At 33.1% G+C, this 16430-nt stretch overlaps 3 protein-coding genes across 3 annotated transcripts; 2 read left to right on the top strand and 1 right to left on the bottom strand.

Moving 5' to 3' along the window:
- The first annotated feature begins 137 nt into the window (after positions 1-137).
- On the top strand, positions 138-5400 carry LOC146927722 (chloroplast envelope quinone oxidoreductase homolog). Its single transcript, XM_085700954.1, has 4 exons — positions 138-2627; positions 2832-2976; positions 3556-3648; positions 4433-5400. Exons 1-4 carry the CDS (start codon positions 2562-2564, stop codon positions 5095-5097), a joined length of 969 nt encoding a protein of 322 aa, XP_085557080.1. The 5' UTR covers positions 138-2561; the 3' UTR covers positions 5098-5400.
- Positions 5401-5949: 549 nt separating this feature from the next.
- Positions 5950-7930, bottom strand: LOC146927721 (Acyl-CoA N-acyltransferases (NAT) superfamily protein). The gene is made up of 4 exons (XM_085700953.1): positions 7457-7930; positions 6892-6944; positions 6551-6712; positions 5950-6291 (listed from the first exon to the last, which is right to left on the bottom strand). Exons 1-4 carry the CDS (start codon positions 7853-7855, stop codon positions 6063-6065), a joined length of 843 nt encoding a protein of 280 aa, XP_085557079.1. The 5' UTR covers positions 7856-7930; the 3' UTR covers positions 5950-6062.
- Positions 7931-10758: 2828 nt separating this feature from the next.
- Positions 10759-13851, top strand: LOC146927720 (Sec14p-like phosphatidylinositol transfer family protein). Its single transcript, XM_085700947.1, has 4 exons — positions 10759-11778; positions 12689-12813; positions 12949-13099; positions 13211-13851. Exons 1-4 carry the CDS (start codon positions 10873-10875, stop codon positions 13463-13465), a joined length of 1437 nt encoding a protein of 478 aa, XP_085557073.1. The 5' UTR covers positions 10759-10872; the 3' UTR covers positions 13466-13851.
- The last annotated feature ends 2579 nt before the right edge of the window (positions 13852-16430 follow it).

Genomic DNA, 16430 nt, shown 5'->3' with positions numbered 1-16430 from the left:
ATGTTGTGTTTTCTCAACGGGAGCGCGTTCATTCCCCCACCGGTAATGGTTTTGAGTCATGTCCTCAATTAGGCCATAGGCATCATTGAATGACTTATTCATGAGAGTCTCTCCTGCAACGACATCAATGGCCATTCTTGTATTATAAAGAAGACCATTGTAGAATGTGTGAGCAAGCTCTCATTAACTCCTTATATCTCTCCCATACTTCGAAAAGTGATTCACCGCCCATCTGCCTGAAGCAGGTAATTTGGTTCCTAAGTTGTGCCGTTTTGCTCGACTGGAAGCATCTAGCGAGGAATGCTTTCTTAAGTTCATTCCATGTTGTAATAGAATTAGACGGTAGGGATTGTAGCCACGCTTTGGCTCTGTCCCTAAGGGAGAATGGGAATAAACGCAGGCGAATGGCTTCAGGATCGACACCACTGCTCTTAAGCGCATCAGAAAAAAACACGAAGACAGAAAGGTGCAAAAGTTTGGGTCCTTCGTCGGGTTTCCGGAGAATTGGTTCTATTGTACTATTTGCAGTAGAGAGGGTTTAAGTTCGAAATTATTCGCTGCAATCGCAGGGCAAACAATGCTCGAATGGAGCTCCTTATCAGAGGGCACACCGAAGTCTTAAGGGTTATCATTATTGTCGCCCATTTATGTCTGGGTTTCGGACTCTAACTGAGTTTCACACTGCAATCGGCGTCTTACTCAGAAGTAGCGCACGATTTCATCTATGGGTCTAATAAGATTATCGGTACTTCAGGTTCTTCGCATGCAAAAATTAAAAACAGAAAAATGTGTTAGTCTAGATGGCGTATCTACAGAATCGCGATATTGCAAAATTTGGTCCTCGAAAACGACGCCAAAAACTTGATAAGCCGCAAGTATACAGCGGTATCGTATTTAGTATAAAAGGTTTATCGAATCCACAGAGACCAATTACAACCACCGCTGTCTATTGTTTCTATGTTTAGCCAAATACAGCTGTATGTATCTTTTGTTGGTGCGTTACCAGACAGACTTTTCATAGTGCAGAACTACGAAAATTCTACAACTCAGACATAGTTAAACATACAAATTATGCTTTTAACACATTCATAATAAGAAACAATAAAGAAATGAAACCTTGAGAATTAATGGTAACTGGACTTTGAAATTAATAGTGCTCTGAAGGGAGACTTTGATCCAAACGAAACAAGCTAAAAGTATAGCAACACAAGTACCTGAAATGCAAACAAAACACCAGCCAACGTCCATACAAAATGCAATAAACTACTCTAAGACAAGTGTGAATCGAGTTAAGATAGTGTATTTTACATGTTATCGATGGGACAGATGAAGATCATGGTGGTAGGGATCTTGAAGAAAATAGAGAGGGGAAAACAAAAAAAAAAATTGTTTTAATTTTATTTTTGAATAATTTTTTAATTTATTTAATAATAGAAATGACACGTAGAAATTAAAAAAAAATTAAAACAATTTATCCAATCAACATGCCACGTCAAATAAGTTGACCAGTCATATGGCATCAAGTTGATTTCGATGGAATCTTTTTTTTTAAGGGATTTCGATGGAATATTTGAATGGCAAGGAGGAATTAAAAAAATATATATTTTGGAGAGGAGTAAACGAAAACTCGTCCAAATGATGGGAAAAAACATTATTTAACCCAACTATTTTTTATTGTTAACAATTCTAAAACCAAACCCATTGATTATATACCCTTGTGTAGTTAACTCGGAGAGGGAGGTATTTTCTTTTTAATTTGTTTTGATATAGGTTTTTCTTATTATTATTTTGACAAAAATAAACGGTATTCATTCATTCAAATTGATAAAGTACATCGATACAATACAAAAGGATGAATCTGCGAACAAACTCACAACATTCATAATAGCATAAAACGGCAAAGCAATTATGCTTATAAATATGGCTATATTCAAGTTTTCGGAATACTCATATCTTTAGATCTGCAACGTTGACGACGCTAAAGTCATTGATTGGATTTGCATTTGTTCAAAACTAATCTTTCAACCAAAATCAAATCAACACCGCCGCAATAAGACAAGAAATCAAAAACACAATGCACAATGACGGGAAATCAAAACAAACAGACTCGTGCAAAGACGATGAAATCACAAAAACAAGCGAAGGAAGAATGAAAATATGTGAAAATATCTTATTTAACTAAAAAAGAAGGAAAACAGGTTTGGAGTGGAGATTTTCGGTCAAATTGACCATAAATCACCTTTCTTCGGTAGATCAAGAAGAAGAAAAGTGGTGACGGCTAGGTTTGAAAAGGAGAAAGAGAGAGACTTTGTTTATATTTATAGGTATTTTTTATTATTGAAAGGTATATAAGAAAAATCCACAAAAAAAATATAGTTTGAATTATTTTTTATTGAGAAAGGTCTTCATGCATGTTTACGTAACGACCAGGTATCATATGAATTCCAATGAGTACTAGTCCATGTTCAACAATAACATACTGTAGTTTCCAGTCAAAAATAACATACTAGTATAGTTTAAAAACTAAAGACAAGTGAGCAAAACAATGTTCGAAGAAAGACATGTCTCCAAAACTTATGAAAGCTGTTCAGTACAATTCCTATGGTGGAGGTGCATCTGCATTGAAGGTGATAGCCTCTTTCTCATCTTTTTTACAAAAGATTTTCTTTCTTTTTTTCGCTCTTTCTTTAAATAAATCTAGTTGTCATCCCACTAGTAAGAGTTTGACTTCATAATCTCTGGAGCGACAGAGTTCAAATCTCATCTGAAATAGCTGTAAAATAGTTATTGATGAAAATGTTATTAATACTGGGTTTTCTCTTTTTAAACAGCATGTTGAAGTTCCTGTTCCAACTCCAAAGACCGATGGAGTTTTAATCAAGTTGGAAGCAATTAACATTAATCCATTTGATTGCAAGATTCAGAAGGGTGTTCTTCGCATTATGCGTTTTCCTCGAAAATTTCCCCACATACCTTTTTTTTGGTTACACCCCCCACATACCTTGTATGACTCACTAATACATCTTTTTTACTTAAATATGAGTTTGGATTGACTAATAAAAATAATTTGAGTTTATTTACTGACACAAGCAATTCTCATTGAGGTTGTTTGGATTGATTTATTTGAACTTATCCGCTAACATAAAAACTTGTGAAACAACTTGCGTCATGTCCATCTATTTTCAGCTTATTTCCATAAAGTCTAAATTATAGCATACGAAAACAACTTATAGCTTGTATGAAAACAATTTGACATTATTTTATCTTTTGTTATAGAAATATTTACACATAAACACTCATATGATAAGCTAAACACTTAATTAAGTTGTTTCTCCAATCAAAGCCTTTATCATTACTAATGAAACAACTTATAACATGTTCATAAACTGTTTTCAATATTTTATGCTTTTGAAAATACCCACATTATTTTATGAAAATAACTTATAGCTTATCTGAAAAAAATTTAACTATACTTTTCTTTGATTGTAGAAATTTATCCCTACATACTTTTATGATATCATTAACAATTCTTTTGATCTTCGTACTTTGATTCAGGCACTGATGTAGCCGGAGAGGTAGTAGATGTTGGACCCCAAGTCAAGGATTTTAAAGCAGGAGATAAAAGTTATTGCTGTCCTCACACATCAAGTACTAACCTCTTTCTTTTACTTCTTTAGGGTTACTGTTTTTGATTTATTTCTATCATCTATCTTATTGCTTTTAAGAGTTAATTTCAAAACAAATTCATCAATGAAAGAGAAATGAACTTTTACTTCTTATACTTTTAGTGCAGTTGTTGCAATTTTTGACTCATACTTGTCGTACAAAATAGCAAAACTCTAACAACAAACATTATAATTATTCTCTCAAAAATAAAATAAAATAAAACACATTTTTTTCCTCTTTTTAAATCTTTTTTTTTTATTCTATGGCCTATTTTATTATGATAGTCAGGCCTCCAATTTCATAGCGACAGCCCTGTATACAATCTCCACTAGTAAAGATCCAGCGCACACACGATTCTGGGAAAATCATGGTAGGAAAAAGAAGTGTAAAACTTTTTCCGTGTGTCATATGGGAAGGCTTTGATTAGCATAGATAGATAGATTGTTTGATAGAGTTAGGGATACATACATACGTACATACATACTGTGCGGCTTCCTCTCTATTTTCCCGCAACGCTACCTGCTATATCACACAGCATATTTTTGGCATTCTGCTATTTTCTGTAGCCCACATTGGTAAAATTGATTCATATGCTCCTCTTCCCCTTAATTTGTGGTACATATGCACTGGTAACATATATATCTCGATCCACAACTATAGGGATATGATCCTATCTTCAATCCTCTGTATTATTCATGTCAGTATATTAATTACAATGATTATCATCCGATTTCAATTTTGCTTTATGTTGAATGACAGTATGGAGGTGGGCTAGCTGAGTTTGCGGTGGCTAGCGAAAACTTAACAGCTGCCAGACCATCTGAAGTATCAGCTGCTGAAGCTGCGGGTTTACCTATAGCCGGTCTCACAGCTCATGGTGCCTTAACCAAAATCGGAGGAATTAAGCAGAAGAATATTTTGGTAACTGCTGCTTCAGGTGGTGTAGGTGCATATGCTGTTCAGCTTGCCAAACTAGGGAACAACCACGTAACAGCCACTTGTGGTGCTCGCAACATCGACTTGGTTAAGAGCTTAGGTGCTGACGAGGTTCTTGACTACAAAACTCCAGAGGGAACATCACTGAAGAGTCCATCTGGTAAAAAATATGATGCAGTGATACATTGCACCACTGGAATACTGTGGTCAACTTTTGATCTTAATTTGAGTGAAAAAGGGGTTGTCGTGGATTTAACACCTGGCCCAAGTTCCATGTTGTTTTCTGCGCTGCAGAAACTTACTTTTTCAAAGAAGCGGTTGGTCCCGTTTTTTTCAACTATCAAACGTGAGGGCTTGGAACATCTCGCTCAATTGGTGAAGGATGGAAAACTGAAGACAATTATTGACTCCAAGTTTCCTTTGAGCAAAGCTGAAGATGCTTGGGCTAAGAGTATTGATGGCCATGCTACTGGAAAAATCATTGTCGAACCATAGGCACAGTTTGCTTGGTGATGCTGTATTTATATAGTTTCTACTTTTGTATATGATTGTTTGTGTTTTATATAGAAATGAATAACCTTGGATACTTTATATGTTGCAAGTATTTTAGATTCATATATATGTGTTGATTCTTTCTTTCTGGTTTGTATGTGAAATAAAATGGTTCTCTCGTTTGAGGAGTGATTTGAAAATAAATGACATATGTAGGATATGTATTTGATACGATTTCATGAGGTCGATTGATTGACGTAGTTGATCCTATGAATGGAGAAAGTGATTTGCTGTTGTTGATGATCATTATTCAGTATTCTAATGATATAAAGTAGTTTTCTTCTCTAATTGTAACATCTTTCTAATATTGCTAGCATAAGCCAAAATTTCCCACAACAGATTGTAGACGGAACTTAGAGTGTGTTTGGATGGAAGATTTTGTTAGAACGGATGAATATATGAGTGAAGTATTAGTATTATTACTTAAGTATCAAGAAAAGAGAGAAAGCTTGCATACAAAATAACTACAGCAGTAGAATTCTCCTCAGAGAAGAAGAGGGTCTCTCTCTCTGCCTACCACACTCCTGTCCCTCTCTCGTACATCGCTGACGAACACACCGTGTTCAACGGTTCTCTCTCACTCCCTTGAGCTCTCTCTTTGATTGTTCTTCTCTATCGATCTCAGATTGCACTTCTCTCGTGTCACCTTATACAGTAGATCAATCAAAGCAGATGTTGAACTAGGTTTTGCAGAAGGAAAAGACGATTGCAAGGTATCATATTCATCGATTTAAACAACATGCTTTTTTTCGCTATCCACGATTGATGACACTGAAATAGTATTGGATAAACTTGTTTTGTGTGTAATCAATGAGAAATAATTAACTAAATATGCTGACATATGATATGTACATAGAATACATTTTCCATTTCTAATATTTTGTCTGAATTTTGAATTAATATTCTACTTAATTAGGCAATAAACTAATTCTTTTGATCATAAGAACACGACATTTTCTTCCAACCCAATTACTTGTCCATGGTGGATCTTTAGACACAAGTTGGTAGCCAGCATTTGTGTACAATGTTCGAGCACCCAAATCTTCTTCATAAGCTCTTAGGACAAGAAACTCATTACCCCACAAATTGGATATTATGTCACATGCTTTTAACATAGCAGTTGCAATTTTCCTCCTCCTGTGCCATCAATTAGTTACTCTCATTAACATATAGTTTCACACATCACATGAAAAATATCAATGTGTAAAATGTCGCTAAATCACTAGTTGCTAATGGTAGCGATCGATTTAATATTTTGATATCTAATATCAGTCGCTATATAACAGTTTTCTTTTTGTGTGTTCAGGGACTAAGTTACAAATATTTTATTTCAATGACCTATTTAAAAATCCTTGAATATTTCAGAGATGTAATAGTAATTAAATCTTTTAATCACCTGAAAGCATTGGAGACAGCTATTCCTGAAATGTAAAGGTACTCTTGTGCATCAGCAGGGAGATGTTCAAGCACATCTTGGTCTCTCATTACAGTAACATCTATAACACCTACAAGTTCCTTTGATGAATCTTCATCATTCTCAGCCACCAAACAAGCATACCTAAACAATAGTATATACATTAGTTGCTAATGTTTTACACAAGATCAATTTATTATCTCATGCTCAGATTTATCATGAGTTTTTTTTTTAATTAAAATTAATAATTAGTTTAGGTCACCAATTTCATATTGATAAATGATAATCTACATAAACTTGTTTAGAAATAACAACAAATGTACCTATCAGGAGGTGAGTATTTAAGCTTGTAAAGCAGTCCTGAAAGCACTTCAGCCTATTTGGGTCAAGAATGGATAAAACATTAAACAACCATTTAAAGGCAAATAAAATGTGGTAGGTGCTTAATGGTCAAAATTTATTATTTTAAAGGACTAATTTGACTAATCTAAAAGTATTATTAGATTAATCATTTTCAATTTTTAAAAATTATTTTAAAATTTCTTATATCTAAAGAGACTAAATTTGTCTCGCTGAACATAGCTCAGTTAATACGACATTGTATTATATATGTGAAAGTCAGAGTCCGAACTCCAGATTCTCTACTTATTGTCTTAAAGGAGAAATTCTAACCACTAGACAATTTGGGAAAAGAATTAAATTTACCATCCTACAATTTGAGAAGCAATTTCACCATAAAGAGAGTTTGGATCAAACAGTTTTTACACTCAAGTTCCACTCAAAATCTTGTTACTATTTAAATAAAATCTTAAGAAATAAAATAGCATATGAAAAGTACATAAAAATGAAGATAAAATATAAACACTAATAAAAAGAGAGAAGCAGAACCTTAAAGAATTGAAAGAACAAATCATTGAAAAGAGCTACAGGATCATGAAAAGCTTCAGCTTGAACTTGAGCAGCCATTTTTATCTCATCTGCATTCTCAATTAATCTCCTTATCCTCCATCCATATTCACACACCAAAAAATCCAACTTTTGCTTCATATTTTCACTATCATTCTCAATTTCCAACATCACTTTCTGATCAGCAAAATATAATTGTTCTGAACTACTTGTACTATTGCTTCTACTGCATTGCAACTTTGAACCACTCCAAGTTTTTCTTTTTCTTCTTATTCTATAACATGCATTTTTTGGTGTTGTTATAACATCATAATACCTTAAATTTGAACATATAACATGCTTATGAGAAATATGGGGGTTGCTTGAAAATAAATGTGCCATTCATAAACTAAAAAAATGGTAACTTTAGGCTACAATTCATAGCCTATAGTTTGTTAATGTTAACTCAGTTTCTACAATTGGTATTTGATTTTAGGCCTTGATTTTATTTTGGTATTGTTATCTTAAAATCTATGAGAGGATTTAAAGTGGGACCAATGGTATTTGTGTGGTTTCTTTTAGTTGGTGGCCAACTATATTTATCTTTCTATAAGCCACGTGTATGTTATGTCAGCCAAAGAAAATTTTATTTTTAGTTTTGTTATTACTTTCATGAATCTCAATCTCAAGGACTGTGTTAGTGTTTTGCTTGTTTAATTTCAAAGCTAAGCCTTATCCTCATAATAAAAGTCCTTGATCACAAACACGGATACTTTGGTTGAGAGTTATGAGGGGTTAAAATATGAGTAGTGATATTTGTGGCAACTATTGTGACAATATTATCTTTTTATTGGTAAAAACAATAGAGAGAAAGAAAAATGAAGTGAGAAAATAAAAACATAATATCATTTCTTTAAACAATGGAGATAAAGTTGTAATAAAATAGTTGTATAAATATCAATTTTTTAAAAATACTTTTATCCCCTAGCATATGGATGAGTTCCAATTAACTTACTACTATTGAAATTATTTTAGAACATTCAAAATAAAAATATTCATTTCTTATATCTAAATGGATATCATTTATGCACATCACTAATTTATAATTTTTTATAATAATACTTAATAAACTTGCAAAAGCACAAACTAAGAAATTTATAATAATACTCGATAAACTTGCAAAAGCACAAACTAAGAAATTCAAAAATTGAACATGCATTAAAGCATTAAAGAAAGCACCTAAAATTTCAAAATACCAACACTACCAAACTCCTTAACCTAACAAAACTTTAACCAGAACATAAATAAATAAAAAAGGATAAAATGCACTTTTTGCCTCTTAAGTTTCAAAAAATTACGATTTTGGTCTTCTATTAAAAATAATGAAAATTTTGTCCCCTATGTTTAGGAAAATATGCTCTCTTGACCCTACAACTTAATGAAAATATGCTCTTTTGACCATATATCTTTAGTGAAATAAGCTCTTTTGACCCTTTATCTTTACAAAAAGTTGCAATTTTGGCCCCCTATTTTAGGACATGTGGCGTCTTCTCAGCAGCTTTGCAACAGTTTGTAAAATTAAGGGGTAAAATTTTTATTTTTTTTAATAGGAGGCCAAAAATCGCAACATTTTGAAACTTAGAAGGCAAAAAATGCACTTTAGCCAATAAAAAATCGAGAATCATCTCACATTCAAGCCCAAATCCATAACATAATAAATCATTGAGAAAACAACAAACCTAATACTCATTTAAGTGAAAATAAAATAGTAGAAAAATGAACGGTGAATAATTGAGATTAAGGCAAAATAGACAAGATGAGAGAATGTGTTGGATACAAATGGATTTTGTACAACGTCTCTCATGTTTTGATGATAACAAAGTATAAAAGAACATTAACCAATTTTGAAGCAAAGAAATTTCAAATGACCTTTCAACCACATTAATCAAATCAAGAAACATTACAGCGTCTCTGATCAAGCTTCTCAATGACTTAAATTTATGGGTCGGCTCTCTCCAACGTCTCTCAGATTTCCCTCTATATAATGAGCTAAAGACTTGAAAAATAAAATAACTCTGAACTTTTACAAGTTTCATTACTCTGTCAAAATCAAAAGCGCACAAACACTTAAAAAAATTTCTTATAAACTTCCATATCTTATAAATTCTTAAGTCTTATAGTTCAATATGAATTGTATTGATTACACCTCTAATATAATATCAAGTGTAACACCAAAACAATCTTTTATTTTATTAAGTTAAATTGTATAAGTCTTTTTCATTTTTGATTGAACAAAGGAAGTAGCTTTCTTGTGTGATTGAGCTATAAAAGTATTTTGCTTGGGTGTTTTAGCATTTGTATTCTTAGTGACTCTAGTGAAAATCCTTTGAAATTGTAAAGGGGCTAGACTACTCTCGATTTGTGAAAGAAACTTGTATAAATTACTTTGTGTTATCTCTCGCTCTGTTTTTTATTTTATCCGCTGCATTCATACTTTGTCTGTTTCAGAATTTGAATAGAACTCTGTTTTCTGCTTCAAACCCAAAGATATTTGCTAATATTTTCCTTCTTTATTGAATTCATTTTCTTTCGTTGATCAGGTAATCTAATTGCTATAAATTCATCTCTTTAGAATTAATGTGAGAGTAAAAGAAAATATATTTGTACAACGACCATATTTGAAGCAACTCACATACTTTTATTACTCCCTTCGTCTCATTATAAGTGAACTTTTTGTTCATATAATACGGATTAAGAAAAATTGTATAAGTGAAAAAAAGAAAAATAGTTTTGAGTGTCTTGTCAAATATTGGTGCATTCCTCATTATCATAAATGCATAATATAATATATTAAATTGAGAGTGATGAAAGTAGTACGTTCCATAATAAGTGAGCTTTTTTGTAAATAAAAATATTGTCCTAAAATAACTGACTCATTTCACTTTTCAACTATTAATACTAATTTCATCACTCCCAGTTTAATATATTCTTCTTTACATTCATGAAAAATGGTAAATGCACCAATACTCAAGGCACTTGTTAAGAAGTTTAAATAAGTAAATTTCTCTTGAAAATGATGCATTCAACACATTAAAATTTTAAAAAGTAACTTTTTCTATATAAAATTCATCAATTATTTCTATTTTTGAATCCTTAACTAGTGCCCTAAGATATTTGTTAACAATACCTTTTATTTCTTTATTTATTATGGAACAGGTGGAGTATAAAAAGTAGTTGAATAAATATCATTTATGTTAAAAGAAAAAAAAAACAAGATAACTTTGCAAAAAAGAACAATGACAGACAGCATAGGATTCGGCCGCTGAATATCGTCTTTTGAAACCATCTACGAGTTGTCGTAAGTACACTAGCTCATCTTGTTCAACCTCTCTCTCTCTCTCTCTCTCTCTCTCTCTCAAATGGCCGAAGATAACCCCCCAAACCCTACTCCTGCTCCTCCTCCTCCTCCTACACCGCCGCATGCAGAAACCTATTCATCCACCCTAACCCCTGAACCGGAACTCCCGGTTGCCGAGAAAACTGAACTAACCGATGCACCTCCACAACAACCTGAACCAGTAACCGATACTAAAGGTAACCCATCACAAGAAGAAGATGTTGTTCCAGCTGAACTTGTTGCAACTGAACCAGAATCCTCAAAAGAAGAACAAAAAGAACAACACCAACCCAATCAGAACAAGATTCCACAGAATCTAGGTTCATTCAAAGTAGAAAGCAACAGAGTAACCGATCTAACCGAATCCGAACGAACCTCCCTTCAACAATTCAAAACTCTTCTAACAGAATCCCTTAAAGACCAATCCGTTTCAATCTACGGCGTTCCTCTTCTCGAAGACGAACGCACAGACACAATCCTCCTCAAATTCCTCCGAGCACGCGACTTCAAACTAAAAGAATCACACACAATGCTACAAAACACACTCCAATGGAGAAAATCGTTCAACATAGACGCCCTTTTAGACGAAGATCTTGGCGATGATTTAGATAAAGTTGTTTTCATGCATGGTTTTTCAAGGGAAGGGCATCCTGTTTGTTATAATGTGTATGGTGAGTTTCAGAATAAGGAGCTTTATGAGAAAACATTTGGGAGTGAAGAAAAGAGGGAGAGGTTTTTGCGTTGGAGGGTTCAGTTTTTGGAGAAAAGTATTAGGAAACTTGATTTTAGTCCTGGTGGTGTTAATACTCTTTTTCAAGTTAATGATCTTAAAAACTCTCCTGGTCCTGCTAAAAAGGAATTAAGGGTTGCTACTAAAATGGCTTTGCAGTTGCTTCAGGATAATTATCCTGAGTTTGTTGCTAAACAGGTTCAATTTTAATGTTTTTCTATTTATATACCTATGTTATCTAATTGTTTAGGTTAATACCTCAAATAGCCGAACTGACTTGGGTTGGTCTGGTGGTATTGGCGTGGGACCTGGGAGTGTGCTCTTCCTTAAGGTTTCAGGTTCGATTCTCCCGGTGCCGATTTGGATGGGCTTGTTTAGCTTCTTAAAAAAAAAAATACCTCAAATAGCCCCTGTAATTCGGGCGAGGTCTGAAAATAGAATAGGTAAAATGAAAGAACAATTCCACCTTTGTAATTTTGGATTCTTCGTATTTTATGGAATCACAAGGGCAATTTGAGGTATTAACCCTATTGTTTATGAGTCGGTCACTATTTTAGTTATTGAAATTTTAGGGATTGGATAGTTTGGTCACCAAATTTATGAAATGGTACTATTACTATAAATCGAATTTTGCTAGTCAATTCAATCCCTATGTCATCTGACAAAGTTGGAAATGTTGAGTTGACTAGTTGTTGAGGTCATGCTGAGTAGCATCATGTTTCCAGCATTTGATAAATTTATCAGAATTGATTGATGGAGAGACAAAATTGATTTTTGAGTTTCAATTTTAGGGGCTAATTTGCCATTTTGAATAGTTGGACATCAAATTACTTGATCCTTACAATTTTGAGGATTAAAATGGTGATTCACTCATTTATCTAGTCAATTAGAAAGGGGAAATTAATAGTATGTGGAACTAACCGTTCACACTGAAGGTGTGTCCGGTGTCCAATGTGTGATTATATTCAATTATTCGAGCTTTTATTACTGGTATTCATGCATCAGTGTTATGTCTAGTGTTAGTGCTTTATAGATAGCAAGTGATATGAGTTACGAAATGATGACTGATATGGTGTGTTTTCTTTGTGGTTTAATTTCGATTCACTAGGTTTTTATCAATGTGCCATGGTGGTATCTTGCATTCTATACCATCCTCAATCCGTTCTTGACTCAGAGGACAAAGAGCAAATTTGTGTTTGCAGGCACATCCAAGTCTCCTGATACACTTTTCAAGTTAGTGAAGTGAACAATGAAAGCATTGTTAACCACCCTTATATTTTGTAATCTTTTTCAGTGTTTGCTCTTCGGTTTAATTTTGGGTTGTGATTTGTGAACTTACTTTCTATTTTTGTTTTTGAAATTAAATAGGTATATCACTCCCGAGCAAGTGCCGGTTCAATATGGTGGTCTGAGTGTTGATTTTTGTGATTGCAACCCGGATTTCAGCGTTAATGATCCCACCACAGAAATTCCTGTAAAGCCGAGCACCAAGCAAACTGTGGAAATTGCTATTTATGAGGTGTGTTTCCGCTCTTCTTTTTCTAACTACGCTAGACTCTATCATGTTTTTGTTGTTACTTGTTAGTTTATGAATGGAATATCTCAGCGAATTGACGTGTGTGATCTGCAGAAATGCATTATTGTCTGGGAGTTGCGTGTCGTAGGCTGGGAGGTTAGTTATAGTGCTGAATTCAAACCAGATGATAAGGATGCATATGGAGTTATTATACAGAAGGCTACAAAGATGACCCCGACTGATGAACCAGTGGTTTCAAATAGCTTTAAAGTTGCAGAACTTGGAAAGTTGTTCCTCACTGTCGACAATCCCACCGTGAAAAAGAAGAGGCTTATTTACAGGTTCAAGATCAAACCCTACTCTGATTGAGAGAAAATCATTTCGTCTCAAGTGATTTTGGATACAAGAAGAAAATTGAGCTTGATGAGTAAGAAGTTTGTGTGTCATAATTTGCTCAGCCCATTATATAGTTTTGGTCTTGAGTTGTTTGTTGATTGCTTTCTCCGTTTTTATTGTATTTAATACTTTATTTATTTCTAGAAAAACATTTTTTGAGCTGGTCTAAATCTGTTCTTTTACTTTCTGGTGATGAGTAATGTCGAGGAAGGGAGTAGTAGCACATGGAGTTTGAAATTGAGTTGGTTTGAGATTATGTGTATTAGCCGAATTATCTGTCACTTTAAGAAAGCCAGATTAAGAGATGTTTCAATGTAAAATTTTGGCCTATTTCAGTTGACTTATTTTACTTGAGCTTATCAACTGGCATAAACATTTGTGAGACTGTTTGAAAGAGCTAATGAAAATTGCTTATGACATGTCCATAAGTTGTTTTCAGCGTATAACTTTATTTTATCTCTTGTAATAGAAATAGCTTATGCATAAAGACTTTTTATGCATAAGTTGTTTATCCACACAACTCTTTCTATGTTGCATTACATATCCTGGTCCCAATTTCAGAGTAAAGTGGAAGGTTTTGTTAGTCAGTCTACATTATTGAAAAGTTTGTCTAGTGGAGTTTGGTTCAACTATTATCAAAACTTTTGAGATTACTTCAATTTATAATTATGACTTTCTATTTGATACTCATTCTGTTTCTATTCGACTTTTCAAATATTTTTGAAAATTAGCTTACCAATATCCTCTGGCTTTATCTCTAAATTGACACATAATTTCTTTCGACTTCATTTTCTGAGAAAATGAGAGGATCTTACTCTTTATTATTTTTGTTGCATTGTCAAGTTGGTTCATCGTGCACCGATACTTGAAAATCATTTGGAACTTCAATGACGATAAACATCGCCATCCAGAAGTACAAGTTCACGGTTATCTTCGTTCTCACTGCTGAGATAATGACTTGATACATACTGTTTCGAAAAAATTAAAGAAAACGAACGAGTACCTCTAAACTCTACTTGTTCTTTTCTTGTTCTTGTCGAATTGACACCGATCAAGTTTCTGTCTCAACAATAAGGGCGTGGAGGACCACGAGTTTCTGTTTTCTAGAAGCTTTGTTTGATCATTGTTGTTTCATGTGATTTTTAAGTACTGGTAGGACCCTCTGTTGGTTTGCAATGTTAATTTCTTCAGGAACTAAATGATATTTCCAATTTATTTCATTTGAAAACTTGCAAAAGCACAAGGATTAGTTTAAATGTGATATTTAAAAATGTGATGTTAACTATACCCTCCTGAGTTTTAAAATTTTCCTCTAATATATTTTATTGACATGGAAATAAATTTTCTGCAGCTACTACTCATTTTGTCTGTCTGTGTGTTGGGTGAGTACTATGCTCATAACTCACTTTTAGCTTATTTTAGTAAAAAAAATTGTTCTTAAACAAATCTCTGAGTAAACAAATGTTAAGAAACCAATCAATTTTGTGTTTAGTGCAAGAAATGATTAGTGTTGCAAGAATAGTAGCTAATCTGTCCCTCTGCCTAGGTCCCTTCCTTCTAGTAGGACAAACAGTTTGTAAGCAATTATTAAGGTAGAAAAATGTCTCATATAGATCCTACAATATCCACCCCACTCTGTTAGTAAAACACATGTCGGTATAAATATACTCGTTTAATGGATAATGAGAAAATATCTATCTACTATTTTGAATCATGCTAGGACCCAACAAACAATTTTCAACACTCTTGTTTATTGATTAAAATCAATACTAACATGTGGATGTCTATAGTATATCCACTAAAGTATTTATACCAACATTGCTTAAATACAACTCATTTGGTAGCTACAAAGACGTTAATATGTTGGAACTTGAGTTCGAACAATGAATTCTTTACATTTAACGTGTGTGAATCTAGATACTAGACATTTTGATTATAAAAAAAAAAAAACTAGTTATACGAACTTCCCCTGATTCTGCATATGGAGAAAATTCAATTGTTAGTGGATAATTTGCCTTGAATATCCAATCAATTTTTTGATAAATATTAGTCACTGCTAATCAACAGAAATATTTTACAAAGATAATACCAACCAGTTGTTTTTCGTGGAATTTAGCATATGTTTAATATTACGATATATAGTGCGTTGATGTAATTATGACATACCCACCGTGATATCAAAGATACGCTTAAACTCTAACATGTTTCTGCAAATCTAGGTTTCTACTAATGAATTATTTGATGATCCTCCTAATGGGTAAACTTATTTGGGAATTTCTTGGTTTCTACATAATTTTCTTGTGATGATTAGGATCTCATGACTACTCTTATTTGGTTAGTTTCCTAAGTGCGCTGTAATTGTATGGATTATTCCGGGACATTCTTGAAAGATTTTAAATTAGTAAATTATTCTTAAAAAATGCCAAATACTTCAATTTCTAACAATTGAATAAACAAATTTTGACAAATTTATCATTTCAGGTCTTTAAAGAATGTCCCAGAGATTAACATTTCCATTAATTACTCCCTCTAATGCTTTTTTTAATTCTCAGATTTTTAGGAATGATAATTCATGTACAGATCTTGAGTTTCTTAATCTGCAAGAATTTTGTTTATGCATCCATGTTTTGCCATTTCTTTTTTCTTATTTATTAATATATATATTTATTGATGCTGCAGAGGATGACTCGTACTAGTAATACCTTTTGCACCCTTTTTCTAGTACAATCTAAGTAACATTTATTGCACAGACTCATTCTGGGCAACTTCAAAAGCTTACAGCTAGAGAGTTTATTACTTTCACTTTCACATATAACATATCTAAAAATGTGCTCAATTGTATTTTTTAAATATGTGATTTTGTTCTCTAATTTATCGGATCTTTGACATTTTGTCCATATGTGAAATTTGAGTAAGATTTTGGATTGTATGACAAGTG

The sequence above is a fragment of the Medicago sativa genome, chromosome 4 (assembly GCF_051527215.1).
Source record: "Medicago sativa cultivar Bolivia chromosome 4, Bolivia_mono, whole genome shotgun sequence".
Classification (NCBI taxonomy): domain Eukaryota; kingdom Viridiplantae; phylum Streptophyta; class Magnoliopsida; order Fabales; family Fabaceae; genus Medicago; species Medicago sativa.
Note: the sequence above shows the minus strand (reverse complement) of the source record. Positions and strands in the feature narration are given on the sequence as shown.

Excerpts from the sequence above, each read along its gene's own strand:
- LOC146927722 (XM_085700954.1), top strand. The coding sequence starts at position 2,562 with ATGTCTCCAAAACTTATGAAAGCTGTTCAGTACAATTCCTATGGTGGA. Across the intron at positions 2,977-3,555 it reads AAAATTTCCCCACATACCTT|GCACTGATGTAGCCGGAGAG; the intron begins TTTTTTGGTTAC and ends ACTTTGATTCAG. Across the intron at positions 3,649-4,432 it reads TTGCTGTCCTCACACATCAA|GTGGGCTAGCTGAGTTTGCG; the intron begins GTACTAACCTCT and ends GACAGTATGGAG.
- LOC146927721 (XM_085700953.1), bottom strand. The coding sequence starts at position 7,855 with ATGGCACATTTATTTTCAAGCAACCCCCATATTTCTCATAAGCATGTT. Across the intron at positions 6,945-7,456 it reads TGTTCTTTCAATTCTTTAAG|GCTGAAGTGCTTTCAGGACT; the intron begins GTTCTGCTTCTC and ends TGACCCAAATAG. Across the intron at positions 6,292-6,550 it reads GCTGTCTCCAATGCTTTCAG|GAGGAGGAAAATTGCAACTG; the intron begins GTGATTAAAAGA and ends TTGATGGCACAG.
- LOC146927720 (XM_085700947.1), top strand. The coding sequence starts at position 10,873 with ATGGCCGAAGATAACCCCCCAAACCCTACTCCTGCTCCTCCTCCTCCT. Across the intron at positions 12,814-12,948 it reads TCTCCTGATACACTTTTCAA|GTATATCACTCCCGAGCAAG; the intron begins GTTAGTGAAGTG and ends GAAATTAAATAG. Across the intron at positions 13,100-13,210 it reads TGGAAATTGCTATTTATGAG|AAATGCATTATTGTCTGGGA; the intron begins GTGTGTTTCCGC and ends TGTGATCTGCAG.